Raw genomic sequence first — 17500 nt, 5'->3', positions numbered from 1 at the left:
GAGGCTTGACCTGCGGCTGCACATAAACTCAACCTGTACATGTTGAGACTGAACTCTCTTTACCTTCAGCTGAGCGCTTCAGCAGACACCACTGGACACTACACACCATTCTGCTGCTCTCAGGTGAACCCTGTGTGTGTGTGTGTGTGTGTGTGTGTGTGTGTGTGTTTGAGTGTGTGTTTTATTAGGTTGAGGTGGTTTGACTTTGTGATTAAGGACAGGTTGTTGGCTTTATTGACAGTACAAACTGCTGTTGGCAGGAGTGTGTGAGTGAGTGTTTGCGGTTCGGTTGTGAAATGTGGATGAAGTGACTGGCTGGATGATGTTGGAGTTTGGGATCTCTCACTTTAGTGGTCTTGGTGTGTGTGTTTGTGTGTGTTTATGTATGCGTGTGTGTGTGTGTATGTGTGTGTGTGAGTCTCACTTTTGTGTCTTTTTTTTTCTATGTGTGTGTGTGTGTGTGTGTGTGTTTGTGTCATTGAGTGTGTCTGTGTGTTTGGGTGTGTATGTATGCATGTGTGTGTCTCACTTTTGTGTCTTTTTTCTCTATGTGTGTGAGTTGCTTTGTGTGTGTGTGTGTGTGTGTGTGTGTGTATGTTTGTGTCATTGAGTGTCTCTCTGTGTGTTTGTGTGTGTTTATGTATGCATGTGTGTGTGTGTGTGTGTGTGAGTCTCACTTTTGTGTCTTTTCTATGTGTGTGAGTTGCTTTGTGTGTGTGTGTATGTTTGTGTCATTGAGTGTCTCTCTGTGTGTTTGTGTGTGTTTATGTATGTGTGTGTGTGTGTGTTTGTGTCATTGAGTGTCTCTCTGTGTGTTTGTGTGTGTATGTTTATGAGTGTGTGTGTGTGTGTGTTTGTGTTTATGTATGTGTGTGTGTCCATTAGAGAAAGTTTATGTGTGTCTCTTTTTTGTCTCTCACTGTGTGTGTGTTTATGTATGTATGTCTCTTTCTCTGTGTGTGAATCTGTGTCTGTGCGTGTGTATTAGGGTCTTTGCGTATGTGTGTGTGTGTGTGTGTGTGTGTGTATAAGGGTCTCTGCGTGTTTGTGTGTATCTGTCTGTCTGTGTTTGTGTGCGTGTGCGTGTGTGCGCGCGTGCGTGTGTGCGCGCGCGTGTGTGTGTGCGCGCGTGTGTTTGTGTGTGTGTGTGTGTGTGTGTGTTGAGTGAGGGCAGGACGGTCTGCCCCAGGGCAGTAATAATAGAAGTGGGTGAGAGGTTAAAGGGGTAGCGCGTCCTCACAAGGTTTAGCATGATTCACTTGCACGATCACACACACACACACATTGTTGACTGCAGTGACTCATGAGCATCTTTGTAGAGTTCATCATTTGAGTGAGTTCTGATATACTTATTGGGATTGTTGTGATGTGAAGATCCTAATCTGTGTGTTCTTGATCTTTATTAATATTCACGAGTGGACAGATTCAGCGCTGAGATCACTGCCTGCTCTTCTGTGGTTAAACCAGTGCTGTAGTAAATGTTTAAACCTTGACCTCTGTCATTAACACACATGCTTCATTTTGCTTCGTCACCATTCAGGGTTTGGAAATCCACACTTTTGACTTTATTCCAAAGGAGAAAATATCTGAAGCAGACACGTGCTGATACTCAATAACTCAATATGTTCAGGATAAAGTAGATCCAGCAGGTTGTTATCTCAGAATGAAGCCTGACAGGTTTATCAGCAGCCCTATGTGAAGCGCAGCACTGCTGTAGAAAGGGTTTATTCTGAGACAACAACCATCTGGATGTACTTTATCATGCTTATTACATGAATACTGGCCACAACACAAAAACATTAGACACTAATGCCGAGTTCAGACTGCATGATTTTCAGAGTAGTCGTGTCACAGATGTGTCACACTGCAGGACTATCTGGGCTTGCGTTTCGTCGCTGCTTTGTTTACAGTGCAAGATGGATCGGCGATAGAGACTTTCACATTGCATGACTTTACTATAGGAATAACCGCCGACAAGTTCGTCCAAACTACGTCTCGCAGCCAAAAACACGTAGCATATCCTTTGTTATTAACTACATAATGAGAAAGAAGCCTTTAATGGGGTAGAAAATGTACATGTTTGCTCACCTGGGTTTAAAGGGAATTAGCCACAACGTTGATAATAAACTAATTTCTTTCTGTATATAACGTCAAACAGACATTTTTCCTCCTTTTCATGGGTCCAAATAAACCGAAAAAGAGCACTTTTACCTTCTCCCCCAGCCTCCCGCTGGCCTGCAGCAGGTATACACACACACACACACACGCAAGTGAATGCTGCTCTCTCATTGGCTGTAGGCAATCGCGATGTTATTTTCAGTCAAACTCAATTCACACGGCATGATTTGAATCGCGGACAGCTCCAGATATTTAGCACGCCAAATATCTCGCAGGCATCGACGACTCATCGGCGATTCTCTCAGATTGCGTCTTTGATAGTTCACACTGTGTGACTGTCACTCACGTGCACGAGCAGCGATTTGCCTGTGATTTCAGGCATTTGTCGGCGAGCCAAAATCGGGGCTAAAATCACACAGTCTGAACTAGGCATAAACCTTGTTCAGAGCCATAATAGTTTATTAACTCTGTGATTAAACGCAAAGCTGACAGAAATTAAACTGGCTGAATGGAGTATAAACTAACCTGTGCATTATTCAGACACTAGATGGCGCCAAACAGACAAAAATACAAATGAAAACAGCTGATGGAGTATACACTAACCTGCGCATTATTCAGACACTAGATGGCACCAAACACTCAGAAACACTACTGAAAACAGCTGATGGAGTATACACTAACCTGCGCATTATTCAGACACTAGATGGTGCCAAACAGACAAAAATACAAATGAAAACAGCTGATGGAGTATACACTAACCTGCGCATTATTCAGACACTAGATGGCACCAAACACTCAGAAACACTACTGAAAACAGCTGATGGAGTATACACTAACCTGCGCATTATTCAGACACTAGATGGTGCCAAACAGACAAAAACACAAAGCTGACAGAAACAAAAAAAGAGTAAATAGAATAAAGTGACATTAAAGTGACAGCATATCTGCAGAGGTTTTCACTCATTTATAGTGTTTTACAGACTGAATGTTTGTAAACAACAATTTCTCACATTTGTCCAGTATCATGTAGTCATGAGCCTAATCTGATGCATTTTTCACACACACAGAAAACTCTGTTTCCAAACCTATTCACATTACGGTGTAGATCAATAGGCTTCAGTAATTTAAGGTTGTGTTGAAGCTCCTTTGTGGAGTTCTGCAAGCTTTAATGACATGTTAGAGGAATGGGAAGGTTTGTTGGTTGAATTAGAGGTGTGTTGTAGATTAGGATAACCTTACGGAACATCTTATCATTGAATCAGTCTGACCCTTCATCACACACTGTGTTTCTCTGCAGGAATAATGTGTCACAGTTCACCTGATTACCCACTGATTGCTGAGATTTAATCAAAACGTTTAGGTTTTGTCTTTAAAGCCCTCAATGGGATGTTTTAGTACCAATAAAGCAGATTTTACAGCGCTGGTTTTGTCAACAATTAGAGGATTATAAGTGAGAACGAAACACATTGTTACATGATCTTGTGATTTAAGCTCCGGTTCAGTGTTTTGTGTAAATTTCTAAAGAAAATGGATCTTTTATAACACTAACCTGCGCATTATTCAGACACTAGATGGTGCCAAACAGACAAAAACACAAAGCTGACAGAAACGAAAACAGCTGATGGAGTATACACTAACCTGCGCATTATTTAGACACAAGATGGCGCCAAACAGTCAAAAACACAAATGAAAACAGCTGATGGAGTATACATTAACCTGCGCATTATTCAGACACTAGATGGCGCCAAACAGTCAAAAACACAAATGAAAACAGCTGATGGAGTATACACTAACCTGCGCATTATTCACCCACTAGATGGCGCCAAACAGTCAAACACACAACAGAAACGAAAACAGCTGATGGAGTATACACTAACCTGCACTTTATTCACCCACTAGATGGCGCCAAACAGTCAAACACACAACAGAAACGAAAACAGCTGATGGAGTATACACTAACCTGCGCATTATCCAGACACTAGATGGCGCCAAACAGACTAAAACACAATGCTGACAGAAATGAAAGTGACTGAATGGAGTACAGTTGTCCCTCATTTATCTTTACTCGCACTGCTAGTGATAGAAAATGTATGTTAATTTGGCTAATTTGACATACTTTAAAGTGTCATGGCCATATTGTGACTTTTAAATCGATTATAATATAAACCGAGGGCTTGTTCTATATTTACATCCAGATCCTCTTGTATCTGAACAAACCATATGATAACTTAAATAACATTGTAAATGACACAAAATATATTCTTTTATAAGTCATAAAGCTTCAAAAGCCTTGTAATTACCATCAGAAATGCTCCAGGGGTTTCTGATTATATTACTATATATACTTTTTATATTAAATATATCCTAAAATGCTCATAATAATAGGTGGGTGGAAACAAATGCACAGTTGAGGGCAGATTATTTGCCCCTCTGGGAAATATTTATTCTTTTTCAAATGGTTCTCGTGTGAAATTTTTTTTCCTAGTATTTCCTATAATTTTGTTCCTCTGGAGAAAGTCTTATCTGTTTTAAAGCCATTTTAAGGTCAATATTATTAGCCCCCTTCAGCAATATTAGTGTTGGATTGTCTCCGGAACAAACCACTGTTATACAATGACTTGCCTAATTACCCTAACTTTACCCTAATTACCCTAGTGAAGCCTTTACATATCACCTTTAAGCTGAACACTAGTGTCTTGAAGAATATCTAGTCTAATATTATTTACTGTCATCATGACAAAGAGAAAATAATCAGTTATTAGACATGAGTTATTAAAACTGTTAAGAAATTTCTCTGTTAAACAGAAATTGGGGACAAATCTGTATGTACAGCATTACTCGATGAATGAACACTTCTCCAAATAAGTATTTGTGTCATAAATCCTCTAAATTGATTCGTCTGTCCTCCACAGATTGAGTTTTGAGCAGTCATGCAGGCCCACGAGCTGTTGAGCCAGCTGCGGATCCCTGAACTGTCGGAGGTGAGGGATTATCTGCGCAGTTTCTCCACAAACACACTCCTCGGCATGGGTGCCTTCACCGCCGTCACTGCATACTGGTACGCCACGCGGCCCAAAGCCCTCCAAGCACCCTGTGACCTGCGCATGCAGTCTATAGAGCTTCCCGTGAGTAAACACACACACACACACTTCTTGGGATGCACCAAATTGTCAGTGGTCAAATGCAAACACTTTCAGAAATAAAGGTGCATCATACAGATGTGGTTTCCGGAATCTTTTATTTCAGTGCATCCCTGCTATCTAATGTGCTTGCTGCAGTCCCAGATGTGTAAATGAAGCAGTGTTGTCTGTCCATCAGGGTGGAGAGTTTGCTCGTCGAGGCGCAGTGTTAAACGGAGGACCACTGTTGAGCTTCTACTATGAAGACGCCAAAACCATGTATGAGTGTTTCCACAGAGGCCTGAGGGAGTCAAGTATGTACACGCACACACACACACACACACACACACACACACACACACTAATGCTGTGTACCAATTCACATATTATTCATCCCTGGTAGGTTTTGAGCCAGGCACTCTTCAGTAATATCTGCACTTGACTGATGTGTTTTAGCTCTGACAGACTCGATAGTCGCTTGGTGAAGAACTTTACGAATGTTATATTCATGAACAAACACATACATTACACCCTAAAGGAAAACACACCAAGCATCACAGGGCTCGAAATTGCGACCATTTTGGGAGCAAATGCGCCCGAAATTTTACCTATGCGACTTCAAAATATATTTGGGAGCATGTGTTGACCTAAATTGGCTGTAGTGTGTGTGTGTGTGTGTGTGTGTGTGTGTGTGTGTGTGTGTGTGTGTGTGTGTGTGTGTGTGTGTGTGTGTGTGTGTCAGTACTGGGTTGCAGTTGGAAGGGCATCCGCTGTGTAAAACATATGCTGGAATAGTTGGCGGTTCATTCTACTGTGGCGACCCTTGATGAATAAAGGGACTAAGAGAAAGGAATATTAAACTGTTGCCAAGTTTGTGATGTCTTTTATATTTCCTTTCAGAAAACGGTCCATGCTTGGGATCCAGAAAACCAAAGCAGCCTTATGAATGGCTTTCCTATTCAGAGGTATGACGTATTTCAATTATTCACCCTCCTGTTTTTCTTTTCCAATGTTTCCCAAATGATGTTGAACAGATTCAGGAATTTTTCTCTGTATTTCCTAAACTATTTTTTCCTCTGGAGAAAGTCTTATTTGGTTTATTTCGGCTAGAATAAAAGCAGTTTGTATTGTTTAAAACCCATTTTAGGGTCGATATTATCAGCTCGCTTAAGCAATATTAGTTTTGTATTGTCTCCAGTTGGTGTTTCTGTGTGGAGTTTGCATGTTCTCCCCGTGTTGGTGTGGGTTTCCTTTGGGTGCTCCAGTTTTCCCCAGAGTCCAATCACAAATTGGCTGTACTGTATGTGACATGAGTGCGTATAGATGTTTCCCAGTACTGGGTTGCAGCTGGAAGGGCATCCACTGCATAAAAGAAATGCTGAATAGTTGGCGGTTCATTCCGCTGTGGCGAGCTCTGATAAATAAGGGGCAAGGCTGAAGGATTATGAATGTATGATGTTTGTTTGTTGTTGTTATGTCCTCTTCTTCAGGTGATCGAGCGAGCAGAGCATTTAGGATCAGCGTTTTTGCACAAAGGACACTCGAAAAGCGGAGACCCGTACATCGGCATCTTCTCCCAGAACAGACCAGAGGTCAGACGTTTACCACCGTAATGCATCTTCACTGCTGTTTTTGACTGGGTTTAATAATATATTTAATTAATTTACATTTTTCAGTAATTAAATGGCCATAAAAAAAACAGATTGGTTTTATTTCATTTTATTAAAATATATATAAAAGATTTAACTAATATAAAATGCATTCATTTTGAATTTTATTTATTTTAAAATGATAAAATATTATTAATTTATAGTTAGTTGCATAAATATAATTGGTAACAAAGTGTGTTTGTTATATGGGCTGTGTAATCGTATGTGTGATGACTTATTTTATTTTAATAAATTACATTATTATTTAATTTTTGTACAATAATTAGCAATTAATAAATCATTATTTAACCATTGTTACGTAACCATTATTAAAGTATAGTTTTATTTGTGTGTGTGTGAGTCTCAGATTGCAGTAAAGTATTTAGTTCTCTTCTGTGTGTGTGTGTGTGTGTGTGTGTGTGTGTGTGTGTGTGTGTGTGTGTGTGTGTGTGTGTGTGTGTGTGTGTGTGTGTGTGTGTGTGTGTGTGTGTGTGTGTGTGTGTGTGTGTGTGTGTGTGTGTGTGTGTGTGTGTGTGTGTGTGTGTGTGTGTGTGTGTGTGTGTGTGTGTTTACAGTGAAAGCATTATTCAATTGTCTTGGGTCTTGGTGTGTGTGCTGTTTGTTTGTGTGTGTCTCAGATTACAGTGAAAGCTTTATTCAGTTCTCTTCAGGCTGTGTGTGTGTGTGTGTGTGTGTGTGTGTGTGTTTGTGTGCGTCTCAGATTACAGTGAAAGCATTATTCAATTGTCTTGGGTCTTGGTGTGTGTGCTGTTTGTTTGTGTGTGTCTCAGATTACAGTGAAAGCTTTATTCAGTTCTCTTCAGGCTCTGCGTGTGTGTGTGTGTGTGTGTGTGTGTGTGGTGTTTGGTGTGTGTTTGTGTGCGTCTCAGATTACAGTGAAAGCATTATTCAGTTCTCTCCAGTATTTGTGTGTGTGTGCTTATGTGTTGTCTAATGATATTTCTCTCTCTGCAGTGGACGATTGCGGAGCTGGCCTGTTACACATACTCTCTGATATCAGTCCCGCTGTACGACACACTGGGCACTGAAGCCATCAGCTACATCCTGGACAAGAGTACGCCCAAGTTCTTACTTCATCTGCAAAAGTCAGCTCTGTGTTTAATAAACCATATTATCAGGCAGTCAGTATACACCCACTGGCCACTTTATTAGGTACACCTTACTAGTACCAGGTTGGACCTCTTTTGCCTTCAGAACTGCCCTAATTCATTGTGGCGTAGATGCAACAAGTTACTGGAAATATTCCTCAGAGATTTTGCTCCATATTGTCATGATAGCATCACACAGTTGCTGCAGATTTGTCGGCTGCACATTCATGATGCCAATCTCCCGTTCCACCACATCCCAAAGCTGCTCTATTGGATTGAGCTCTGGTGACTGTGGAGGCCATTTGAGTACAGTGAACTCATCGTCATGTTCACCAGTCTGAGATGATTGAGCTTTATGACATGCTGCGTTATCCTGCTGGAAGTAGCCATCAGAAGATGGAGACACTGTGCTCATAAAGGGATGGACATGGTCAGCAGCAATACTCAGGTAGGCTGTGGCGTTGATGCTCAATTGGTACTAATGGACCCAAAGAAAATCTCCCCCACACCATTACACCACCACCACCAGCCTGAACCGCTGATACAAGGCAGGATGATCCATGCTTTCATGTTGTTGAGGCCAAATTGTGACCCGATCATCTGAATGTGTGAGCAGAAATGGAGACTCATCAGAGCAGCAACGTTTCTCCAATCTTCTATTGTCCAGTTTTGGTGAGTCTGTGTGAATTGTAGCCTCAGTTTCCTGTTCTTAGCTGACAGGAGCGGCACCCGGTGTGCTCTTCTGCTGCTGTAGCCCATCCGCCTCAAGGTTGGACGTGTTGTGTGTTCAGAGATGCTCTTCTGCAGAGCTCGGTTGTAACGAGTGCTTATTTGAGTTACTGTTGCCTTTCTATCAGCTGGAACCAGTCTGGCCATTCTCCTCTGATACCAACAAGGCATTTGAACTGCCACTCAATGGATATTTCCTCTTTGTCAGACCATTTTCTGTAAACCCCAGAGACGGTTGTGCGTGAAAATCCCAGTAGATCAACAGTTTCTGAAATACTCAGAGCAGCCCATCTGGCAGCAACAACCATGCCACGTTCAAAGTCTCTTAAATCCCCTTTCTTCTGATGCTCAGTTTGAACTGCAGCAGATCGTCTTGATCATGTCTACATGCCTAAATGCATTGAGTTGCTGCCATGTGATTTGGCTGATTAGAAATTTACATTAACAAGCAGTTGGACAGGTGTACCTAACAAAGTGGCCAGTGAGTGTACAATATATATATATTCATAAGCTAATGACTGCTGTTAATGACAAGATATTATATATTGACTGACTGATAATACAGTTTTGTCTTTATAACCATGATCGCTGATGCAAACAGAGACACCCAGCATGACAAATCTACACGTGAATCAGTTTAATCAACTTGTAAATGAATCAACTTCTAAATACAGAGAGCATGTTTATTTATATTAGTGCGGGGCAAAGATTTAGGCATTAAGAGTGTTCAACATTATTTTAATATTATACTGTGTGTGCGTGTGTGTGTGTGTTTGTGTGTGTGTGTGTGTGTGTTTGTGTGTGCAGCCTGTATCTCCACGGTGGTGTGTGATGTACCTGAGAAGGCTGGTCTGCTGCTGGAGTGTGTTTCTGGTCGTCAGCACAGTGTGAAAACCCTGATCCTCATGGCAGACGTGGACGCAGATCTCCAGAGCCGAGCGCAGCAGTGCGGCATACAGATCATCAGCCTGACAGATGCAGAGGTCAACCATACACTCTCTTCTCAACACTGTGTGTGTTTCTGTCTGGCTGGGTGTGTCTGAGTGTGTGCGTGTGTTTCTGTGTGTGCTTGTTTCATGCGTGTATGCGTATGCACGTGTGAGTGTGTGTGTAAAACACCTCTGTATGAGTAAGAGTGTGTGCGTCTGTGTTTTTTGTGTGTGCATGCCTGTCTTTGTTTGTCTCTCTGTGTGAGTGAGTAAGTGAGTCTCTGCGTCTGTTTTTATGGGTCTGCATGCTTGTATGTGTGTGTGTCTGTGTGCGCAAGAGTGTTTTCATGCGAGTGTGTGTGTTTCTTTGCAAAAATTGATGCATCCTTTAAATTGAATTTAGATTATATACAAGTGAAATCTGACCCTCTGCTTCTGCCTGCTCAGCCGGGACTCGAAACAGCGACCTTAATTTAATCCACTGTGCAGACCACTGAGATTTTAGCTTTAGTATTTATTGAATATTTACATTTTTCCATTGTGTCTGATTCATTTTAGATGCTGTTTAATTTGTAATCGTTCTGTCTTTGTAGATCTTCATGATTTAGTGTCCAGTCTGCGAGTCTCTGCATTATTAGTGTTGCAGTTCTGCTTTTCTGCTCATGTATGAGGAGGTTTTCGTATTGGCTGTGTTTGCTGTTGTTCTTCACCACAATCCTCACACCCGTCTGCAGACTCTTCCTCTTTTGCTGAACAGCTTCTGTCTCCGTCATTCATTTGAATCCGTTTCTCTTTCCTTTTGCAGAACATGGGCAAAACTCACCGGCGGCAGCCTGAGGTCAGTCCTGCTTTCACTTTCACTTTGTCTACTGTGTGCTTTGGACAGTTTAGATTGCAGTGGCATGCAAAAATATAAACACCCCTTGATATTTCTTTATGTATTATTGTCCTGGGTAGGATATTGTACATCAAAATATGTTTTCATAGACAGAAAAATAGCTGAAATGACTCCAATAACCCTGTGTGAAAGTGAACTCTGGCTTTAAACACTGTAAACAAACCAGACTCGTCATCACAAAGCAAAAAAACCGAGGTAAATCACCATCAGCTGAACACAGTATTAAAAACCAAGGGTTCACACACTTTTGCATGTTATTTTAATAATGGCATTGTTATTGTTTTTTCTTTTGAATTAGATGTATATATATTTTAGCTAAATGTTGTATTTAGGACAGTACTACATAAAGGAATCATGCAAAATGCATGTCATTTCTTTGATTTGTTGGTTAAAATTATTCACATCTTGACTGATTCTGCAAGTGGTGTTTATAGCTTTGTTTTGTATGCAATAATAAAAGTCTCAGGTCACTTTTCTATACTACTTCCCATCCGTTTTAAAACTCTGTATGCGTTAAAGTCTCTTTATATTCTGTATTTGCAGCCTCCTCAGCCTGATGACTTGGCTGTTATTTGCTTTACTAGTGGAACCACAGGTATGAAGACACTTGTGTTTGTTTTAGTTGATCCTGATTGGTCAGTTATTAAATTTAGAGGCTTAAATGTGAAACGGTTGTCTTCCTGGTCACACTTTACAGTAAGGTTTCATTAGTTAATGTATTTACTAACCTGAACTAATCATGAACAATACTTGTACTGCATTTATTAATCATAGTTCAACATTTAAATTCATGCTAGTTAACATTAGTCACATTAGGCACTTTGAATTAACATGAACTAACAATGAACGACTGTTTTCATTACCTAATGTTGACTAACATGAACAAATACTGTAATTAAAGTATTGTTTATTGTTTGTATTAACTAATACAACCTTACTGTAGTGTTTCCAGTTTCATTAGTTAATATTAATGCATTAACTAACATGAACTAATAGTGATCAATACATGTACAGCGTTTATTAATCATAGTTCACGATGTACTAATGCGTTCTTAAATCCCAAACTAGTGTTTGTTAACATTAGTGCACTGTGTGTTAAGTTGAACTAATGACCATTGACTGACTTTAATGTATATTAATAGATGTATATTACATTGTTTGTTTGTGTTGGTTAATATGTTGGCTAACATTAAATAATGCAATGCAAACTCATTGCAAAGTGTTACAGCAACATGTATAATAATTAACCATATAATCATCCAATATATCCCACAATTGTGTTTTTACTGATTTTCACTGCGCAGTTCTGTATGTGAAGCGTCTTGTTTTATCACATAATAAAATAAAGAGTTTTGTTTGTGTCTGTGTTGTGAATATCTGCTGAATCTATTGTGTGTTCCAGGAAATCCCAAAGGAGCCATGCTCACACACAGAAACATCGTGTCTAATATTTCTGCCTTCATCCACGTCACTAATGTCAGTGCACACTCTTTCATTTGTTTATGTTTATTGAGTTTTCACAATAGTACTGACATAAGACGTCTTTAAAAAAAAAAACTAAACAAATAAAAAAGAAGCTCAGAATATATATTACACAGGATTACCTCAAATAAAACAGATCAGACAAAGGGGTAATAATATTGCAGATTTTCTAGATTGTATTAATATTGTAGTACAATTGCAATGTTCCATTCAATATTACTGTGTGTGTGATTTGTTTGTTTGTTTGTTTGTTTGTTTGTTTGTTTTTGTTCATTTATATTTGCTTTTTTTTAATTAATATTTATATGTTTTTATTTATTATTTTTATATATTATTTTTTATTTAATTATATGTTTTACTTAATTATTTGTTTATTTTTATTTATTTGTTTTAAAAAATATTTAATTATAATTTTTTAATTTAATTTTTATATTTAATTAATTTATTTTTATATATTGTTTTTTGTTTAATTATTATTCTTATTTATCTTTTGTTTATTTATTTTTTATATTTTGTGCTTATTTTTATTTATTTAAAATTATTTAATTATAATTTTTTATTTATTCATTTTATTTTAAATTGGTTGTTTATTTATTTGTTATTTATTTTTAATTATTCAATTATAATTTATTTTTTTATTAATTTATTTATTTTTAATTGTTTTATTTATTTATTTATTTTATTTTTTTACTGCTGCTCTTTTTTTCATTACTTTTTGTTAAAAAATTACCAGGTAACTTGGTGTTTTTGCTTTTTGTTCATTTTTTTCCATTATTTTTTCATGTTAGCATTTTTTCCATAATCTTCATTAATGTAATGGTTAAAAAACATTTTTATTATTGAGTTTTGTTGTTGTTTTTAAAATGATTAATCCATTTTGATATGTTGCATAGTATCGTAGTGCACATATTCAGCTAGAATAATGACACTGATGTGAAAGATGTTGTCATTTACCTGTATTTTCTTCTCTGCTTTTCAGTCCACGTGTCCTCTCAGCTCTCGGGACTCACACATCTCCTACCTGCCACTGGCGCACATGTTCGAAAGAGTCGTACAGGTCTGCTCTCTTTCTGTTCACTAAACACTCTCAAAGGTGCAGTATGTAGGGGTCAAGACATCTAGTGGTTAAACTGGGCATAGCAGTTTAAATCCAACATTTTGAAGAGGGGTTTTTTTTTTATATCGGGAAACTATTAGTGATGCACACACAGGTTGCCAGGTTGACAAAAACAGGCGCGAGCATGTCTGATGATTGAGCCTGAAGGTCTAAAATTAACAAACTTTGTATGCATTTTTTTGTATTTATATCGGAAACAGTTGTCACCTATACAGTCCTTACACACTGAGTCCGATGCATATAAACAAAGGTTTTAGAGACTGTGTGTAAATTTATTTGACACAATGTAAGGTTAAATTAGTTTTTTTACCATGCAGAAATTTTGTATGAACATATCAGATTTAGTGTGCAATGACCTTTATGCTGTAAGCTGCTCAGCTAATGCTTATGTTTGTAGTATTTATATAAATAGCTAATTAAAATCCACCTCATTATTAATTTAAACTCCAAACCTCCGTCTCATTTTGGAGAAAAATTACACATTGTCCCTCTTCCCACCGGTAAAAGCCAGCAATAACCAAGAATGCATGATTATCTGCTGTCATGGCTTTGCAAACAGTAAATGTGATTATAATGGAAGTCAATGGGGCAAAAACAGCCCCCAACACAACCAAAGGGTGGTCAATCTGAACAATGCACACAAGGGTTAAATATCTGCAAACTTATCGTGATGTTTTCTGCTTTAGAAGAGTCAAAAGTGCACATGCAGCACCATTATAATCACTCCTGCTCTTCATGTTGTCCTGCGGTTCAGGGTGTGGTTCTGCTTCACGGCGCGCGGATCGGATATTTCCAGGGGGACATTCGTGTTTTGATGGATGACCTGATCGCACTGAAGCCCACCATATTCCCTGTGGTGCCTCGTCTGCTGAACCGCATGTTTGACAAGGTGAGTCCGGCAGTGTCAGTCCGCTTATTCGACAACATGGGGATTTATTTTATGAATGAGCTGAATTAATGATGACGGATTGATTTAATGAAAGCATATGCAACCATTAAGAAAAAAAACAGAACTATATTAAATAAAAGTAATACCTTTTAACTTGTATTTAATATCTACAATGCAAATCCAATTAAATTCACTTAGTTTGGTAAACAAAGCAAGTCTCTCATGTAATATCTCTACTAATAGACTGTATTGTGAATAAATGATATTAACATTTTCATATTCGTCAATAATATTACTGTAATTAATTTAAAAACTGAATAAATATAGATTTACACACATTTGCTCCTAGTAATGGCTGTCTGTTCTCTGTCAGATCTACGGTCAGGCAAACACTCCCCTGAAGAGACGCCTGCTGGAGTTCGCCTTCAGGAGGAAAGAGGCCGAGATGAAGAGCGGCATCATGAGGAGAGACAGCATCTGGGACAAGATCATCTTCAAGAAAGTGCAGGTCAACAGAATCAGCATCTTTCATTCTGTAAACTCTGTAAATATGACAGAAGTCCACATTATTCCTCCTGTGAAATCTGAATTATTTTACAAACACTTCCCAAGTCTAACTAAAAACTGACTATGCTTAATAACTCGTGTCTAATAAGTCGTGTCAGTAGTGTGCAGTGTGTGTAATGTGTGTGTCTGCTGCCCCCTGTAGGCCAGTGTTGGCGGCTGTGTGCGGATGATGGTCACTGGAGCCGCTCCAATATCAGAACCCGTCCTCACTTTCCTGAGAGCTGCTCTGGGCTGCCAGGTACACAAACAGACACACACACACACACACACACACACACGCACACACACACACACACACACACACACACACACTGATTCCTGGGTCACTCTGAGGGAAATGTTGTGTCTCTGCAGTTTTATGAAGGATACGGACAGACTGAGTGCACCGCCGGCAGCACAACCACATTACCAGGAGACTGGACAGCAGGTCAAACACACACACACACACACACACACACACACACACACACACACACACATACTCATGCACAGACAAAGACAGACTCTCTTTCTCTCTCTCTCACACACACACACACACACACACACACACACACAGAGACAGACGCACACACACACTTAACACATTCCCTACACACATGCTCATTAACTGCACAAACTCGGTGTCTCACACATTCGCACACACACTCAACACAATACACACATACACACCGATACCACACTCAAACAAAACACACACTCACTACACACAAATGGACACTAACTACCTACAAAGTCACGACACACACATAAACATAAAAAACACACACATGCTATAAGCACACACACACACACACAAGACAGTCACACTCACTACACATGCAATAAACAAACACACAGTCACACTCACTACACACAATAAACACACTAACTACACAAACTCAGTCACACACACATGCAAATTCACATACACTACTTACACATACTTACACACTCACCAACTACACACAAACATAGACACACTCTTTTCCTCTCTCTCACACTATCTCACTGGCACAACACAATGCACTCACTACACACACACACACATAGTCACACTCACAGTACCATTTAATACACACACACTCAATAAACACACCAACTACATACAATCAACACAAATCCACACACACACACACACACACACACATCCCACCAACACAGACCTACAAAACTTTTAAAGGCGTATGTGTGTGTTCAGTGACAGCGCATTTAAAGAATCTTGTAAATTAGCGTGTTTATTTGCTGCTTCACTTTTGGATATTCTATTTTAGTAATTTTGTAGTGTGTGTGTGTGTGTGTGTGTGTGTGTGTGTGTGTGTGTGTGTGTGTGTGTGTGTGTGTGTGTATAGGTCACGTCGGAGCTCCTCTGCCCTGTAATGACATCAAACTGGTGGATGTGGCAGAGATGAACTATTACGCTGCTAACGGAGAAGGAGAGGTGTGTGTGTGTGTGTGTGTGTGTGTGTGTGTGTGTGTGTGTGTGTGTGTGTGTGTGTGTGTGTGTGTGTCTGTGATGGTGTTTCTTGGTCATGTTTTGTTATAGTCATTTTGATGTTTAGATTGCATTTATTTCTTCAAGTTACACTTTATTTTAAAGGTTTGCAAATGACAAAAAAGAAAAAAACATTAAGAATTAAAAATAAAAACATAACAGAGAAATAAAAATAAAATGATATACTTTAAAAGTACTTTCAATTAAAGTTCCTGTTTTCTATCTTTATATTTTGTACAATTTGTAAATGCAACAAGGTTATTATTGTTGTAAAATGTTGTATTTCAATTTGTACAAACTGAAAACGAAAATTAAAAATATTATGGTAAAAAAAAAAGTTCCTGTTTTCTAACTTTAAAGAATTAGAGACTTAGATCCAAAGAGTAAGACTTAAAATCATTTTTGTTTACATTTATTACATTTTTATTACTATTTAATGTAATTATTTATTATCAGATAATATAATATAATATTAAACTGTAACTTCATAAATTTTTACTTATATTGTCTTGTTTTCACAAATAATGTCAAAATTAAGTGATTATTTTAGTTATTTATTGGAAAAAGTCACTTAATTTTGATGCATCATTTCTGAAAATAAGACTATTTTTTGCTTGTCTAGAAAATGCTTGTAAGAAAGTGTAAGAAAATTTGGCCGTGTAAGAAAATTTCACATGTACATTTTCAGTCATTTGTGTCATTTGTTGTTGCATCAGGTGTGTGTCCGGGGTCCCAATGCTTTTAAAGGCTATCTGAAAGACCCAGAGAAGACGAAAGAAGCTCTGGATGAAGAAGGATGGGTTCACACAGGAGACATCGGACGCTGGCTGCCGGTACTTCATGCTCACTCTGTGTTAACAAGCACATTTCACTAGGACAGGGGTGCCCAAACTTTATTATGAAGGGCCAAAAATTAAACTTGATTGAGGCCTGTGGGCTGAAGGTTAATATACCAAACTGTTTCACATTAAATATTCCATGAGTAATTTTCTAATTCATTGCCTGATAATTAAAAACTACAGAACATTGCTTTAAATTATATGAACTATTTAAAAATAAAATGAACTTATTACAGTAAAAATAACACAGTGGAGTTCAATGCTTAATATTTAAGCTGCACCTGCCTTTGCGAAACAAACAAAACATAACATTACATGTGAAATGACGATCTCTGTCAAAGATATTGACCTTAACCACCACCCTTCATTCTTCCTCTCTTCGCAAATGGGATGGTGGGCCTAATCAAAGGTTTGCATGGGCCAACTTTAACCGGTTAAAATATATACAATACATATATGTCTGTGTTTCCCTCCAGAACGGCTCTTTGAAGATCGTAGACCGTAAGAAGCACATCTTCAAGCTGGCTCAGGGTGAATACATCGCTCCCGAGAAGATTGAGAATATTTACATCAGGAGTGAAGCT

At 38.6% G+C, this 17500-nt stretch overlaps 2 protein-coding genes across 4 annotated transcripts in view; both read left to right on the top strand.

The window, feature by feature from the left end:
- rgs14a (regulator of G protein signaling 14a) overlaps window positions 1–17500 on the top strand; it is a 438366-nt gene that overhangs the window by 342793 nt on the left and 78073 nt on the right. The window lies entirely within an intron of this gene.
- acsl1b (acyl-CoA synthetase long chain family member 1b) overlaps window positions 1–17500 on the top strand; it is a 28778-nt gene that overhangs the window by 8834 nt on the left and 2444 nt on the right. For 2 of the 3 annotated variants that reach the window (XR_015506760.1, NM_001003569.2), the window contains 17 exon segments: window positions 5031–5243; window positions 5437–5551; window positions 6138–6202; window positions 6728–6829; window positions 7862–7961; window positions 9532–9707; window positions 10459–10491; window positions 11095–11146; window positions 11954–12027; window positions 13013–13090; window positions 13905–14039; window positions 14413–14547; window positions 14749–14844; window positions 14961–15033; window positions 15935–16023; window positions 16794–16910; window positions 17393–17500. The exon segment at window positions 17393–17500 is cut by the window's right edge and continues 36 nt beyond it. Coding sequence is in view for 2 of the 3 variants with exons in the window: in NM_001003569.2 (NP_001003569.1) it covers window positions 5049–5243; window positions 5437–5551; window positions 6138–6202; window positions 6728–6829; window positions 7862–7961; window positions 9532–9707; window positions 10459–10491; window positions 11095–11146; window positions 11954–12027; window positions 13013–13090; window positions 13905–14039; window positions 14413–14547; window positions 14749–14844; window positions 14961–15033; window positions 15935–16023; window positions 16794–16910; window positions 17393–17500 (1743 nt within the window). In the remaining variant the exon portion in view is untranslated. 3 annotated transcript variants of the gene reach the window in all.

The sequence above is a fragment of the Danio rerio genome, chromosome 14 (assembly GCF_052040795.2).
Source record: "Danio rerio strain M-AB ecotype USA chromosome 14, GRCz13ab, whole genome shotgun sequence".
Lineage (NCBI taxonomy): Eukaryota > Metazoa > Chordata > Actinopteri > Cypriniformes > Danionidae > Danio > Danio rerio.
The sequence above is the reverse complement of the archived record's forward strand: the minus strand, read 5'-3'. Positions and strand labels throughout refer to the sequence as shown.